The 17304-nt window shown below is 41.5% G+C and overlaps 1 protein-coding gene and 1 long non-coding RNA gene across 5 annotated transcripts in view; one reads left to right on the top strand and one right to left on the bottom strand.

Moving 5' to 3' along the window:
* The window catches only part of SLC25A25 (solute carrier family 25 member 25), a 46368-nt gene that overhangs the window by 21918 nt on the left and 7146 nt on the right, over positions 1-17304 (bottom strand). For 2 of the 4 annotated variants that reach the window (XM_079962128.1, XM_079962129.1), the window contains exon 1: positions 8893-9232. The exons of the other annotated variants lie outside the window; for them this stretch is intronic. In XM_079962128.1, coding sequence (XP_079818254.1) covers positions 8893-9114 — 222 coding nt within the window. In that variant the 5' untranslated portion in view covers positions 9115-9232. Of the gene's footprint in view, positions 1-8892; positions 9233-17304 lie in introns of those variants that run through there. 4 annotated transcript variants of the gene reach the window in all.
* Positions 9620-14902, top strand: LOC307207957. Its single transcript, XR_013834890.1, has 2 exons — positions 9620-9822; positions 14676-14902. It is a non-coding gene; the product is annotated as an uncharacterized lncRNA (long non-coding RNA).

The raw sequence follows: 17304 nt of genomic DNA, 5'->3' as shown, positions 1-17304 counted from the left end.
GCTATTAATATGAGAAGCAACTGGGCAACATATAGCCAGTTGCTAACCAAGGTTGATGGGAAATGGAAGCTAAAGCCGTACGAACAAGTAAAGGAGTATGTCTATGACTGGCTACACCATATCCAGGTAAATCAGATGTATAGTAAAGATATTAAAGAAAGAGGCTATGCAGAAAAAGATTCCAAATTCCAAACGGAGATAATAAATAATGAAGTGAAAATTATATTTAAGATGTATAGGATGCTGCTAGACTGGAACTTAGGCGATGAGGAAGTCAAATCAGTGATGATCCGCTGGGCAAGGGATGTAGGTCATAGCATACAATTTGAAGACTGGGAAGAGCTTTGGAAGGAGGGGCTAAACTTTACAGCGTGTATAACGATAAAGGAAAATGTCATGAAGATGTTTTATAGGTGGTATTTAACACCGATGAAATTATCAAAAATGTACAAGATGGATAAAAGGTGTTGGAAATGTAAAGATGAGGAGGGCTCCTTTTACCACATGTGGTGGGAGTGTGGAAGAGTGAAACAGTTCTGGGAGAAAATATACATTGAATTAAAGAAGATTTTAAAATATACGTTCAGAAAGAAATCAGAAATTTTCCTGCTAGGGATATTAGGGCAAGAGATTAAAAAAGAAGACCGTAGAATAGTATATTATGCAGTGGCAGCAGCAAGGGTAGTATTAGCCCAAAAGTGGAAACAGCAGGAAATACCAACGGTGGAGGAGTGGAGATCTAAGCTGTAGGACTACGCAGAGCTGGATAAATTAACAGGAAAAATTAGGTATGTAAGAGACCAAGTGTTCATCAAGGATTGGGGAAAGTACGTGGATTATCTGGAATGTATTAGTGAGGGACAAACAACGCTAAAGGGACTCAGAGACGCACTGTGAAAGACTATGAGTTATTATTTAAAGCAAATAGGAGACAGAGATAGGCACAATGACAATATAAGCAGAGAAACGCGTGACTCTGATTATTGCTTCGAATGATTTATGGACAAGCTGAAGGAAGTCTTGAAAGGGATGGCTATGTAATAATGTCAATGGGAAAATTATAAGTTTGTGTATTTTTTATTTACCTTTTTTCTGTAACTCTTCTTTTTCTCTATTTTCTGTATTCTGACTTTTTTATACATGTGTTAGTTTTTATTTTCTTTTATGGAATCAATTAATAAAAAGGATGATGGTTAAAGACCTTTTCTTGGGGGAAAATGGATCCTACTTTTGTTACATAAAGTTTAGTTAGAAGGGATCCTCAGGGTCATTTAGTTCAGCCCCTTACAATGAAGGAATCTCAGCTAAAGTGTCCATGACAGATGGACATCAAACCTCTGCTTAAACCCATTTTTAAGGCTGAAAGCAGGAAGTAGTACTGTAACAAAACTGTACTACTAAACTGAACAGAGCCTCAGAGGCCGAATTAAACAAAAGTTGCCATGTGTCTGGCAAAATTATATCACGAACGCAAATTATACCATAAAGGTGGAACATTACATTGTGGGGAAACTACACTGTAATAAATCCTGACAAAATAAAGTTTAATTATGTCTCCACAACTTGTATGTTCAACTGGTAAGCAGTTTAATTATAGATGAAAAATAGAAAAAGCATTTCCAACCAATTTGTCCGTTCAGAGCCCTTTTAAGTTATCATTCCAACAGTTGTGCCCTTTCATGTCTGTTACCTAACATGGATTAACCTTCTCTCCCCCCTCCACCTCTGACGTCTATTCTCCATAGCAAACAGGATCTTGTCTCAAAATTCCAGATCCTCTTAGAGATCAGCAGCAGGCTGCGCAAGAGGGGGGAAAAGCAACCCGAACTTCACCTCACTTCTGCCAAGTGCTCTCACCCAAGTGAACTCAAAGTGCTGCCACTTTCTGGTGTTACGTCTGCCAACTAGGTGAACAGAGCTAAACTCAAGACAAATATTTTAGTTGTGATAGCTAGAAATCTAAAGCTTGGGTATGAGCCCAGCACCCCAGGGACCAGAGACGTCACTTTTTAGTTCAAACTGAAGCTCATGCACGTTGCTTATGACAGTTTCGTACATTTTTTTTTACAAAGTAATCTACCTCTACTGGGAAACTGGTAACCATAGTTGGAACGTGGAAAAGGTCATAAGGGAGTTTCACTGCTCCTGTAGCACTAATGGGCTGTACCAATAATGTCTCAGATCAAACTATGCAGTGATGGGTTAAAACTCCCCAACTAGGTCACAGCCCAACCTACAGCAAGTCACACCAGCACTGGCTTCACACAAATAGATGGTAAAAAATTAAAAAATGAGTGCCAAATCTGAAAAGGTTCAGACATCTTGTGCAATAGACAGTTTCGACTTGGGGCTGTAAAGTCCTTGGATTCTGTTGCCTACCCAACTATGAAACTCACTGGGTGACCTTGACTTTGAGACAGTAACTCTTTCGACAACCTACATCACAGGATTGTTCTGACTGGACCCAAGAGACCCAATGCACCACCCTGAGCTGCCTGGAGAAATGGTGGAATATTACACAATATTATCCATTCCAATATAACAAGGGATTTTTGCAGCTTTTTAAGGCCATGCACACTCAAGTTCCATTTAGCTCTAAATGGTTTTTGAGAAATCTGCAACTATGGCAGTTCCAATTACCCTTTGGTATGACTGGTGTGCTGTTCACTTTGTAAATATTTTCCACTGATTTGAGTTTTTGTATTTATAAATGCTTTCATTTTGTACCGTCACCCTCATGGTGATGTTCCCTCATATGAACACTCAACCAGCACCAGGATTGACACACGTAGTTATCGCAAGCTGCTCTTCTCACATCAGGTGCCGGTACCACTCTTGACTCAGTCCCACTAAATTATATCCCTGTTTCATTTTACAATACCTCCCTTCTCCAAAATAGCCTGATTCTGACCATCAACATTTGGCATCCCTGGAATGGAATATTGCAATTCCATGCCGGCAAATATGGTGGCCTCCACTGGTCATGTTGGGCGGGACTGGCTGAGCAAGGCAACATTCAGAGAGCACTGGCCATTCCTACTTGCTATGCCACAGAGACTGAAATCCTACAGAGAATAAAGATGCCAATTTAGGATTCTGCTCACAAAACAGACCCCAGAAAATGTTTGGGTGGCCATTTCAGATGCATCTTTGTGTGATTATCAGGCTCACAGTCAGAAACTTTGTAGTGAGGTAACATAGGGATTCAGTATGACATTTTGCTTTCCCCATATTTACATACCTACATAATTTATGTAGCTGCCCCATAGCAGAAGTACTGTAGGAAGCCTATGTGGTGTAGTAGTTAAAGAGTGTCAGACTAGGACCTAGGAGATCTGGGTTAAGCCTTCCCTCCATCATGAAGCTCACTGGGTGACCATGGGCCAGTTATAACCTCTTAACCTACCTCACAGGGTTGTTTTAGGGATTAACTTAGGACTGGGGTGAATCATGTACTCTTTGGAGAAAAGGGTAGGATATAAATGCAATAAGTAAGCTCTTCTGCTTACCCACTTAAGAAAGCTGGAGGGGCAGCCAGATGGAGATGTCAGTTGTCTACCTGGCATCCAGAGATCTCTATGTGGTTGCAGTTGGACCCACCTGGCTAATTTTGAACCGTGTGCATGCAGAATTCTATACACTTCTCTCATTGTCCTTACTCATCTTCTTTCTAAACTAAAAAGCCCCAAATGTTGTATCCTTTCTACATAGGTGAAAGCCCAGTGGTAGAGAGAACCTGCTTGGTACGCATTAGGTCCCAAGACCAATCCTTAGCTTCTCTGGGTAGGGCTGGGAAAGCACCCTGTCAGAAATCCTGGAGAGCAGCTGCCTGTCAGTGCACACAACGCTCAGCAACAAAACCAATGGCCTGGGCTCAGAGTAAGTCAGCTTCATATGTTGGGCTCTAACTCAGTGGTAGAGCATCTGCTTTGCATGCAGATGGGCCCCAAGTTAAATCTCTGAAATCTCCAGGATAAAGCTGTGAATGCCATCTGTCCAAAACGTTGGAGAGCTGCTGCCAATCTGTGTAGACAATACTGACGTAGATCGACCAATGGTTTGACAGTATAAGACAGCTTCCCATGTTTCTACAAGGGAACTGATCCAACCCCTTAATAATTTTGGCCGAAGCCACTTGTGCCTCTTGTCTAGATTCAATGCTGGGTCAAGCAGACCTCTCCCACCCCCGACCGCTGTTACAGGGTACAGTTGCCACATCAGGGACTGTAGGAACAAACAGTACAAAAAGAAATACATTATTTGACACCTCAGTCAAAAAACAGTTGCATAAATCAAAGCTTCAAATTGGTTGACAAAGAGAAAATTTTTCATGAGAAAGGAACAACTCGACTCCAAAACTGACCTTTTTTAACTGCCAGCACACTGGTGGGGATTTGGACATGATGGTTTTGTGCCAATATATCATGTGCCAATGTATCATGTGCTCATCACAATTTCACCCGTAGGAAAGAACAGTCTATTCCACAGGTCATCTTTGTCACAAAACTTGCCCAACAGTAAGGATAAACAAAGCCATCCCTTGCTGGACTTTGAAACTGGCCTTATTTAACTACATAATGTTTATTTGTACTTGGGTCATCAAATAATCCTTGCCCAACCAAATGCCCTCTTATATATTTTTTACTACATCTACCACTACCATCATCCCCAGCCAACATGGAGGACCTCAGGTTGGGAAAGCATGCTCTAAAGCAGTGGTACCCAATTAGTTAAGTACTGTGGACCTCTTTTTTTTCCCAAATTCAAGCCATGGATCTCCTACTTTTGAAAAGTTTGATATCTCTATGGGGGTTTTTGTTATGTGAATGATGCTACGGACCCCCTGGGTTCAGTGTTCGAAATTAGCCAGTCACTAGTCGCTTCTTGTGACTCAGGATCGCCCCCTTGCGACCAAGTGGAGGTTTCCTATCACAAGGTTTGTGACTAAAATCTCTGCCACAGGACAGCAAGGGAAATGTCACTGACTGAGCAAAAGCTGTTATCAGACAGGGCCAAGTGCTACCTGCAAGTAACACATGAACAGGGCTATAAAAGAAGGAGGAATCAAGATAATACTGCCTAGGATTTTTATGACAGTAAGAGCTATTCGGCAGTGGATCAGACACCCTCGGGAGGTGGTGGACTCTCCTTCCTTGGAGGTTTTTAAGCAGAGGTTGGATGGTCATCTGCCATGGATGCTTCAGCTGAGATTCCATCATTGCAGGGGGTTGGACTGGATGACCCTTGGGGTCCCTTCCAACTCTACAACTCTATAATTTTATGTACAGTTTTCCTCACTCCTAATGTAAGATATCTATTATTTCATTCTGCTTACAAACCACTAATAACAATAGTTCTTCAGGTGGTGTACAAGGTAACAGTGACAAACTTAAAAATCACAATTATATAAAACACCAATTATAATGCTATAGAAACACAACTGTAATTTAGTCAAAACTAAAACAAAGTAGGGAAGTAAAATACTGCAGCACTAAGCTGTAAGAGGAAGCAATTTTAATAACCACACAGCTAAAATGCTAAATCACAACACAGTACTAATAACTAAAGGGCCAGAGCTGAAAAGGCCCTTTCACTCATAAACACCTTCCCCTACCTAATTTGGCAATGGCATTCAGAAGCAACGTTAGAAAATCAGATATATAAGCAAAGTGCCAAACGGCTCCTTAAACCAAGGTTACAGTCAACTACATGGAATGTCTAGTTGCCATTTTTGGACAAGACAGCTCTAAAGTCTTGTTTTCAAATGATGCATTGACTGTGATTGGTTATCAATTAAAACTCTGGCTAGTTCAGATGACGACCTTCAGCTAGCTTAAGAACTCTGAGAAAAGAAAAGTCACTTGATCCAGGGACATTCCACATATATATTGGCCTATTCCTACCTCTTTTTCTTAATGGTGACACAGACCATTCATAACGTGAGAATATTCTTCACAGTTGTGAGCAGGGCAGTGGGATGGGGTAAGTGAAGACAAGCTACAACAATTAAACTGTAATGTTTTTTACTGCTCCTGCTCAGGCTGCACAGAAAAAGCATTTTGGTTCCTGAAATTCATTCTGATCATGCAGATAAAATATAACTGGTAGAATTCTACAGGATGCAGTATTAGTGTGTAAAAACAAGATCCAATGTAACCATGGTTTAAGGAACTATTTGGCACCTAACCTATGTATCTGAGTTTCAAACACTGTCCTCAGGCAAGCAGATGGTGGAGATGTCAGGCACTATCCTGGTACCCAGGCATCTTCACTTGGTTGCAAGTGGATAACCAGGTGCAAAATGTGCCTGGCACCTGCCATCATGGTATTGAGGAAGTCTCAAATAGAGTGGTACCTTGAGTTGCATACGCTTCAGGCTACAGACGCTTCAGGTTACAGACTCCGCTAACCCAGAAATAGTACCTCGGGTTAAGAACTTTGCTTCAGGCTGAAGTGGCAGCGGGAGGCCCCATTAGCTAAAGTGGTGCTTCAGGTTAAGAACAGTTTCAGGTTAAGAACGGACCTCCAGAACGAATTAAGTACTTTACCTGAGGTACCCTTGTAATGATTTCAAAGCAAGGGAAGCTACGATGAGTGAAGAGGTACGCCTTCAGGTATCAAGGTCCCAAAATGTTAAACAAACTTGGTGATGTGAACCATGTAGAGTTTTATAGCAAATAAATGTTACTATATTTCTTATTTGAGGGTAGTATTTTTATGTTGTCTCTGAAAGAGCAATGGAAGCCAAGAATATACAGTGGTACCTCTGGTTACGAACTTAATTCGTCCCGGAGGTCCGTTCTTAATCTGAGGTATCACTTTAGCTAATGGGACCTCCCGCTGCTGCCAGTGCGCGATTTCTGTTCTTATCCTGGGGTAAAGTTCTTAACCTGAGGTGCTACTTCCAGGTAGCGGAGTCTATAACCCAAAGTGTTTGTAACCCGAGGTACCACTGTAGTCCCTGAATCTTTGAAGCCTTTAACCGATGGCTTCTTTGCTTGACTCCTTTCTCAACCCCCTCCTCCCTAGTTAAGTTTTCTTGTAGAGAGAACACAGTTTCTCTCTAACTGCAAGCTGAGACGCCAACATAGCTAAGGAACATCTAACGTATCCAGGGGAACAAGAGCAACAGGCGGGACTTTTTTCCCAGTCTAACATTACACTAGCAGCATTCATTTCATTTTATCCAGAAAGTGGAATAAAAGAAAGCATGTTTATTGTCACGTATGTTCTCTAACACACTATGTGTATGTTTTTTACTTATGTTATGCCTTTTCATAAAATCTAATGCCCAATAATAAAGTTACTACACTAAAACTATACAAGAAATTTAACAGTAATGTACAGTGGGTTGCGGGGAGAGAGTGTGAATACTAAAGTTTGTACAAACTGGTTTTATTACTTGGTGCCTAAAACTTAGCAAGGAAGGCTGATGGAGCTGGCTAAGGAGGGCATTCTGAAATCTGAGTGTTGCAATAGAAGAGGCTCTGCTTGCAATATCCTCCTGCTTTCTAAAGCCTCCAGAATTTCATATGGAAGCAGGCACTTTGTTTTCCAGCCAAAAATGTGACTTTCCAAGCCTGACATTGTCAAAGAACGACCTTCAAGAAGGTCCAATAGTAACCAAGAGCATTTGTGCCACTCACAAAAATTGTTTCCCCAGCCCATAACAAAGATCTAGTGTGCTTAATGATAGTTCGAGAAAGAATAATCTGGAACAGTGGCTTGTTTGCTTGAAAAATTAATGAAGGCTCTACCCTACAGGAAAAGATAATTTCAATAGAAAAGATGCCAGGAATAGCTTTCAGAATGATAAACTCTGGATGTAAAGAATTTACATTTTTTTCAATTTGCATTTTTTCAAAGGAGCATCCAAGTTTAGAGACCAGCAACACTGCCAATTTCTGCCCTTGCTGGATCCTGAACCAGAGTTTTCAACACAATAAGTCTGCTGATATATAAATTATCCTATCATGTAAACTAACAAATCTAAGCAATAAATTACTGGCTGTGGGCTTAGATCATTTCACATTAATTTTAAAGGTGCTTTTTTAAAAATATGATTGCTTCAGTTCTATCCCCCCGCAAGTGACAATTTTAAAATTGCATTGACTATAGAGGAAAGTTATATGTGGTCCTCCAGCTTTTGTGTAAGACATTTAGCACCCCTCATCTTTGAAAGGCAGGTTCCCATATCAAAAAATAAAAGGTTCACATTATCACACACACTCTCTCTCTCTCCAAATAACATTCTACAGTACAAAGAGATGAACATTTGAAAGTCTACAATGAAGTCAACTCTTAACTTGAATACAATATCAGGTTTTTGTAGCCAAACACAATTCAACTAAAGTGCCAGTATCATGCCCTCTCAAAGCTTCGTAATTTGTTCCACAATTAACCACAAATAACGAGTGTCTCTAAAGATACAACAATGCCAGAAGCTTCAAATCCCATTTATTTTGTAAAACACAACCATAAATGTGTTTGAACACTGCCTGGAGATTTTAAATATTAAGCAGTTTAGAAATACTTTTAAACAAACAAGCACAGTAAAATAAATTACGAACCAAATTTAACATCACAGTTTCTATCAAAATAACTTCTGCCACTCCATAATATAGATTATTCACCTATGTAATATAATCTTTCAGCGCTAATGCAACCTTTGTCCCTAATAATAGCTTTGCCATCAAGCCACTTCCATAAACAAACATTTCAAGAGGCAAACTATAGGTATTCACTATTTCTCTTTTCCTCCAACTGTGCAACCAAGTATTAGCATCCCACATCCTTTATCTTTTACAGCCACATCGCATTCACACACACCTGTCTAGGCTAGTGAAAGTCATTCCCACAGGGAAGGATGGTGGTGAATAAAAGCAACAATACCTGTGTGAAATGCTCTGCGGGTCCAACTACCAATAGAATAGTTGGTCTCCTTTCAGTAGGATTGGTCTCTTTGTTGAGCGGTTTCACCAGCATCTTTGGTCCCTGGTCCCCAGGGCGGGGAGCTGGAGATTCCTTTGCCTCATTCTCCTTTCCTTCAGCAGGGCCTTGACATGCAGCCCTCGAAAAAAGGCAAGAAAAAACCTGCCAGAGGGACTGCAGCATCACTTATCTTTCAACTGGAGCCCTGGTAAAGAAGTCACTGCAGACAGCGATTTTAAAAAGTGAATGCACCACCAAGTATCCTCTTAAGGGAACCGCATCGCGGCAGTGCTTCAAATACAGCAACACCAGAAGGGTTGCAGCCGCTTCCTGCCTACGAAATTGCTGTACTGCTGTCGTGTCTGGCGTCACAAGCAGTTTACTCTAATAGACAATGAAAGAGAAAAGCACAAGTCTCCTAGCATGAAGCAAAGATGCTAGACATTACAGAAAGCCTGAACAAAAGAATGCAAAGGCACTGCTCTTAGAAAGCTTGGATAACAGATCCTTTCACTCTAGACAGCTGTAGCGATTTAACCTGTGCTTCCAGCTCATCCAATACACATCAAAGGAACAGAAGCCCTGAGCATCCAGCCTGCATTCTCACTGCAGCAGTGCTCAGCCAATCACTGTTTCTAACACTAGCATGTTCATTATTCATACCAGCAATCTTGAGCCAATCAGGGAAGCGTGTGACTGGACAGTCTATTGCATACAGGCAGACAATTCTGCACAGAGTGCTGACTATAACCTCAAAGATGAGGTTGCTTGACCTGGCTAACAATTGAGGGGGGCAGCATTATAAACAGGGAAAGGCAGAGCTGAAGAAAACACATTCAAAAGATGTTCCACCATCTGAGTCATGACCCAGACAAGAATCTTGGGAACAGAGTAAGGAATTCCTTGTCCTTATCAAACCATGCCTACATTCTACGTCAGCTAAATCATTGTTCTTTAGGCGCCTTTGTAGGAACTAAGGTGACTTCATGTAACAAAAAGCTAGAAACTCCCATAAAGCGTATTATATCAACTTTGCTACCTGTTTAATTAATACACTGTGAGAGATTACACCCAATGTTTATGCCCAATATCTTACCTTAGTGTAACAATTAAAAAAAAAACAACAACCCAGGAAGCTAGATAATACTTGTCAAGGGGATAAGGGCCAAACTAGATACAGTCATACCTCATGTTACGTTTGCTTCAGGTTGCGTGTTGCAGCGACGCGGAAGTACCGGAAAGGGTTACTTCCGGGTTTCGCCGCTCACACAGACACGCAAAATGACGTCACACGCATGTGCAGAAGCAGCGAATCGCAACCCGTGCATGCGCAGACGTGGGTTGCATTCATTTCAGGTTGCGAACGGGGCTCCGGAACAGATCCGGTTCGCAACCAGAGGTACCACTGTATTCAATGTAAAGACAAATTTATGTAGCAACAACATAGGTACCTAAAGGAGATGCTCAATGCTTCTTCTGCCCATAGTTCACTTTCTGCCATCTGATCCCACAAATGATCTTTCTACAGTTAAACTCACTTCTAGTACCAGATCCAGAGGAGGGCAACCAAAATGGTCAAAGGCCTGGAAACAATGCCTTATGTGGAACGGCTAAGGGAGCTGGGCATGTTTAACCTGGAGAAGAGGAGGTTAAGGGGTGATATGATAGCCATGTTCAAATATATAAAAGGATGTCACATAGAGGAGGGAGAAAGGTTGTTTTCTGCTGCTCCAGAGAAGCGGACATGGAGCAATGGCTCCAAACTACAAGAAAGAAGATTCCACCTAAACATTAGGAAGAACTTCCTGACAGTAAGAGCTGTTCGACAGTGGAATCTGCTGCCAAGGAGTGTGGTGGAGTCTCCTTTGGAGGTCTTTAAGCAGAGGCTTGACAACCATATGTCAGGAGTGCTCTGATGGTGTTTCCTGCTTGGCAGGGGGTTGGACTCGATGGCCCTTGTGGTCTCTTCCAACTCTATGATTCTATGATTCTATGCTCAGGATGAAGACAGCAGGGAACTGAGCTAAGGGTGCAGAGAAAAGCATTCTATACTCCTCACCCATGAATGAGCCTTTTTTGCTCTACAAATCATATCCCCATTTTATATGTGATGTTTAAAACAAAGCAAAACATGGACTTGCTCCTATAATGTCCAGCCTGGCACTAGGGAAGCAGAAACCAGACTGAGTCATGATTGAGAGTTTCTATGCCTAATTACAGAAGCCTAACATGACCTCTTTGCATTGTTTCGACATCTAAATTGGGCAATGCCACCCTTATTATGCTTGCCACACATTTCACAGACATATTTCAAGTTGAAAGTCTGGAGCTGGCTCTATTTTAAGTTTTGTTCCTTGGAGTCGAGAATTGCTAACACAGCTTTTCATTTAGGATTTGGTTAAGAGTTGCTGCACTTTTGCAGAGTATGTAAATAATGTGTGGAGAAGTTACTTTTTTCTTAGAACTATAGCTGCAGAACACCTAGAACTAGTGTGATATACGGATTAGAGCTTGGACCAGGTAGTACAAAAATCAAATTCCAGCTGAGTCACAAGCTTACTAGGTAACTTTGGCTAAGTCCCTCTCAGCCTAACCTACTACACAGGATTGTTGCAATGATAAAAATGGGAGTGGCAACTATGTTTGCCACCTTGAGCTATTTGGAGGAAGGATAGGGTTAAAGTAATATTTGCATGACAGTATAGTTATTTACATGAAAAAGTGTGTACAATCCTGCTGAGAGGGGTGCTATAGCTTTCTATTTATTTTTCTTGCTAAGTTCACTTATTTACAAAAATATTAGAGTGATATCTAAGTTTTACTCAACGAACTTTGGCGAGAGCAAACGCACCAAAATCAATAGAAGCAAGTTAGTCATGTTCATTCATTTTAATGCATCTACTCTTGAATGGATACAACCCTTCATTTTGTTTTCTCATGCAAGCCTGCAAGATGCTCCATACTAAATCCCATCATACTTACTTGCACTGAGCCTTTGAAATTGAGCAATGCAAAACTCCAAATATATTTAAGTAGCAGTAGGGACTACACAGCTCACCCCACTGTGAATGTCAAACAGCTGTACTCTGGACTGCATGAAAGACAAGTCTACAAGGAAAGAGGTGATTTGTCATATCCATATTTGTATCAGATAGCCAAAGCACAGAATTAAACAGAGGACTTTGCTCAAATATTTGAAGTTAAGTGTGGCAGTGTAGATGATGATGACGACGACGATTTACTGAATTTATATACCTCCCTATACCCGGGAGTCTCAGGGTGGTTTACAGAATATTACTTTTGTGCAGCTAACAAAAGCTAAGAATATTGTTAGCTTGAATGTAGCTAGTTACATTATACACCTTAGCATCATAGGGGGAAATTCCATTTTTAGGGAAGAGATACATTACCTTTCAAGGACAGGAAAGTGCTGGTAGTTCAGAAGGAAACAAACCCTGACTCCTGTACAGACACGTGGTGAAATAGCAAGTGTTTCCCAAACCATTAAGACCATCAGTAATAGCAAGTGTTTCCCAAACCATTAAGACACAGTAAGCCCCATTATATTTTTGTATGTCTTACCAACAGGAATGTTTAAGCAGTAACAACTTGATAACAAGAGTGTTATCAAGCAATTTTCACTAGTACAGCTTCCCAAAGAATTCAGGAAGGCATTTGTTGTTTAGTCGTTTAGTCATGTCTGACTCTTCGTGACCCCATGGACCAGAGCACTCCAGGCACTCCTGTCTTCCACTGCCTCCCGCAGTTTGGTCAAATTCATGCTGGTAGCTTCAAGAACACTGTCCCACCATCTCGTCCTCTGTCGTCCCCTTCTCCTTGTGCCCTCCATCTTTCCCAACATCAGGGTCTTTTCCAGGGAGTCTTCTTTTCTCATGAGGTGGCCAAAGTATTGGAGCCTCAGCTTCAGGATCTGTCCTTCCAGTGAGCACTCAGGGCTGATTTCCTTCAGAATGGATAGGTTTGATCTTCTTGCAGTCCAGGGGACTCTCAAGAGTCTCCTCCAGCACCATAATTCAAAAGCATACCAGGAAGGCATACCAAACTTCAATTTCAACAACCCTTTATCTAAAGCAATGTTTCTCAATCTTGTGTCCCCAGCTGCTGTGGGAATATAACTCTGATCGTCCCTGACCACTGGTCATGCTAGCTAGGGATGATGAGAGTTGTAGTCCAATTACAGGACTTGTTTCCCAAGTTTGAGAAAAACTGATCTAAATCAACCTCCTAGCAAAATTAATTCCTCCAGGTGCAGTTACCATGGTGTTCCCACTTGACAGGAACAAGAGAGCACACAGCCATTACCTAAACACAACCCTGTGTCCAGCTCTCCCACTGCACACTTCTCCTATGTAGAGGGTCATGCCAAGGCAAGGGAGTCACTTCATCATCCATTTGGCAGATGCTCCCCTTTCCACAGCAACGTGATACAAGGGAGTGACATGAGAGATAAATAAAGGATGGGTGGGAGACCAGCATGAGAGGGTGCCGCCCAGCTACCAAACTCTATTTTCTCAACTCAGTGAGACCTACTTCTAATGAAAGATGCATAGGATTTGCTATTAGAGGGCCAGGGTATCAAAGCTGGAAACATCCCCAACCTGAACAAGTCACTGCCTACAAACTCACTGAATGCCTTACATAGCCTTTTCAACTGACAGTTCCAGGAAGAAGCATTTACTGTAACGCTAGACACCCCTTCCAAATCTCAGGCCTTTCTTCTATCCATCTTGTCTGCCTAGGGCAGAGATTATACTCCTTGCCAAGGCCCACACTATTATCATGTGTTCAGAACTGCTTGGAGCACTGTTGATATTGATATAGGGAAAATAGGGGTGATTGGCTTTTGCTGCCCAACTCCCCAAGGGACTGAGCCCTCTATTTCCATGATCGGTCAGAGATGAATGGATGGAGGCAGGATGCAGTGAAAGCAAGATTTTTCTGTTGCAACAGAGTTCCCTCCCCTCCTAGCAAGGTGGCAAGAGAGGCCCAGAACCAAGAAGAAAATCTCTTTTAAGGATTTGCATTTTGGTGTAGAAAAGCAGGACATGCCCTCTACAAACAGTTATAAATTATACCACACATAAGGTGGGATTACTGTGGCTCAGGAAGGCCAAGATGTGATATTCCTGAGGATTTAGCAAGTTTTACATAGTTTCAGACACAGTTTACACAAAACAATAGCATTTGATAAGACAATCAGGTCAGACATCCCTCAATGCAGAGCATATGGCAATTGATACAAAGGAGGTTCATAGAAGAGGAATCCCTTCATGAACTTCCCGATTGCTATCTGTTCCCCTGATTGCTATCTGTTCTCAGGCAAGGGGGATTCAGGAGGCAGGGGAAATATTTAGAGTCTTCAGGAGAGCCAAGATTGCTTTTGGATTGCTCTCCTATACTATTTTAGACATGTGGTTTATATACTTATGTATGTGTGCTTACCTTGTGCAATTATCAACATTTATTCTATATTTGAGACCTTAGAATTCCTGTAACATTATTCAGGCAGGAGTTTTTTGTAAAAAATATTTTAATGTTTAAATGTACAGTGTCATGAAAAAACCTTAACATACTTTCAAAAGATAGCAGTCTTAACTGAAGAAGCTAGAAGCATAGAAAACAAGCGGCAAAGGATAAAGGATGGCTGCTGACTAGGTAATTCCAATTTGTTCTCAAGTAATTCAATATGAGAAACAGCAGCCAAAGCAGCCCAGTCTCCCTAGGTGACTCTGCAATGACTCATCGGGTGTCAAGTCCAAGTGCCAAGGAGAGGATCTGCTGCTGGCTGCAGATAAGCTGCCATGTGATTCTGCACAAGAGCTTCCGGTCTCAGTTCACAAGAAGGTGATTTGCATGTTGCAGTGGAACTTCAGGTCACTTACATTTCCTAACTACATTTTTGTTCATCAACTTAAGTGATGCCTCCTATAAATAACACCATTAAATAACACTGAGGACCACTCCCAAGTTATTTACCACTACCTTGGGTACTCAAACCTCTATCTGCAGTATGAAGCCGTGCAGAGCAGACACAGGTTGACAATATCTGAGAGCTAGGCTAATCAGAGAAGAACTCTGGAGAGTATGTTCAGGTAATAGAAAAGCAGTCCTATGTTCCATACTGATTACAGTCTCTGCTTCCTGCTCAACAGGAAATTAAGCCTGACATGCAATATCAGGTTGAATAAGTAGTGTCAAAATTATACAAGACTATTAAAACATTTAGGTGAGATTTCCCATTAAAGTCACTGACATAAGTAACAGAATATAGTGATATTTATCTCACAGTACAAATTTCCAGACCATCACTTACAATTTTACAAGTTGCATGTGGTATTGCTGGAGGTGCAGGTGACAAAGGATTTGGGGGAAGAGGCAGGCTTGGTGATCACAAATAACATCTAACTACCACAACTAGACAAAATATATGGACAACTGAGGCTATTTCTACTGATATGATCCAGGTCAAAAATATCAGCTGGAAAGGTATCCAACTCTCTCATAATAATCCCAGGCAGTTCATTATTTTTTCCATGGATGTGGGTCACACCCACCTACCCAATTCAAACCATTTATGTAGTACAGTAGTCTGTTATATGGCATCTCAAATGTCACAGCAATACCCAGTGAGAAGAGAAACATTTATCCATAAATTTAAGAATGAAGGCTGAATATATGCAGTTAATCTGTCCGAGAGTGATAGTTATAAGAAATAACTTGTAATCAACTGAAGACAGTTCTGAACACAGTTGCAAAGTTTTGAACAGGAACTCCAAACAAACACCAGACACTGCAGCTTGTGGTGCAAATGAGTGGCTCTTGGAACATGTGAAGATGTCAAGTAGTAGAGGTCACAAGCAGGAATCTAGACAGTCGATACATGAGAAGACAAGTGAGAGAGGAGTTGCCACAGTCTGTGAGAAAAGAGATGAAAGTAGAGATGAGGATTCTGAACAAGGACAGATGAAAGGAGGTCATACCAATAAAAGGGTGAAAGTGAGAAGAACTGGTACAAATTTAGTGGACAGTCACAATGTTTATGACACACATCATGCTTACAGATAGCAGAAATGTAAGAGCATTTCCATGTATTGAGGCTACCTTTGAACCTCTCCCACACTACATGCATCACTGTTTGATCACTTAAAAGCAGTACAGTGGTACATCCAGTTACAAACGGGATCCATTCCAGAGGCCCAGCCATATCCCGAAATCTTCATAACCGGAGGTGCCTGTTCTGCACATGTGTGCGGCGCTGTAGAGCGCTTCTGTGCATGTGTGAGGCGCGCAATGGCGCTTCTGCACATGCGGCAAACCCACTTCCAGGTTTGCCGCATTCGCAACCCGAAAGTTACATTACCCAAAGGTAACGTAACCCAAGCATCCACTGTATTTGAAACAAAAGTTACAAATCTAAATATTCTAGCCACTCTAAATATTATTCATATTGTGAATCAGCTGAAGCATCATTTTTGAGAAATAAGGCTTTCAAATGTTTCCGGCATTATATTTTGTACAAGTTCTCCAAAATTACCGTATATACCCATCACTACATTCAACAGCAAATGCAAACTTTTAGAATGCAATGTTGGGAATCTAATATAAGATGCACACACAGTGGAATTGAGGATCTTGCTTGCAGTATCAGTTAGAGTAATGCCCAAATATTTTGCTGTTGTAGAAGAAAGAGGCTCAGCAAACAGCTCTGGACAAAGTTATACAGTCATACCTCGGGTTACAGACGATTAAGGTTGCGCGTTTTCGGGTTGCGCACCACATGGAACCCGGAAGTACTGGAATGGGATACTTCCAAGTTTTGGCACTAGCGCAGAACCACTAAATTGTGCTTTGCGCATGAGCATAAGCGCCGAATCATGACCTGTGCATGTGCAGCGCTGCAGGTTGCGAACGTGCCTACCACACGGATCACGTTCGCAACCCCAGCGTCCACTGTACACAGAATAATAAGTTCCAGCTTGTAGCAGGCTTTTCAGAGATATATACACAATGTATTACCGTTGCACCAAATAACCAGACACAACACACGGAACTAGCTGACATACATTAATCACATGGTCATGGCTCAGCCATTACCACAGCAACAGGCTCATTGTGCCTTGCAGATTACCTCACCCATGGGGCAATTTATGTTCATGAAGGAAATTAACCCCTTCCTACGTCTAGCTATTCCAACATGCAATTTCAGATTTATTGTTAATTTGAGTTGAAAAAGGATAGGTGTCAGTCAATACCTATGTCGGAATATGTTTTCTTTTAATCTAGCATTGACATCTCATATCAATCAAACAATTTTTCATTTATCCTTCCTGAATGATGTGGGGCAGGAAAATG

This window comes from Podarcis cretensis (genome assembly GCF_951804945.1).
Source record: "Podarcis cretensis genome assembly, chromosome: Z".
Lineage (NCBI taxonomy): Eukaryota > Metazoa > Chordata > Lepidosauria > Squamata > Lacertidae > Podarcis > Podarcis cretensis.
The sequence above is the reverse complement of the archived record's forward strand: the minus strand, read 5'-3'. Positions and strand labels throughout refer to the sequence as shown.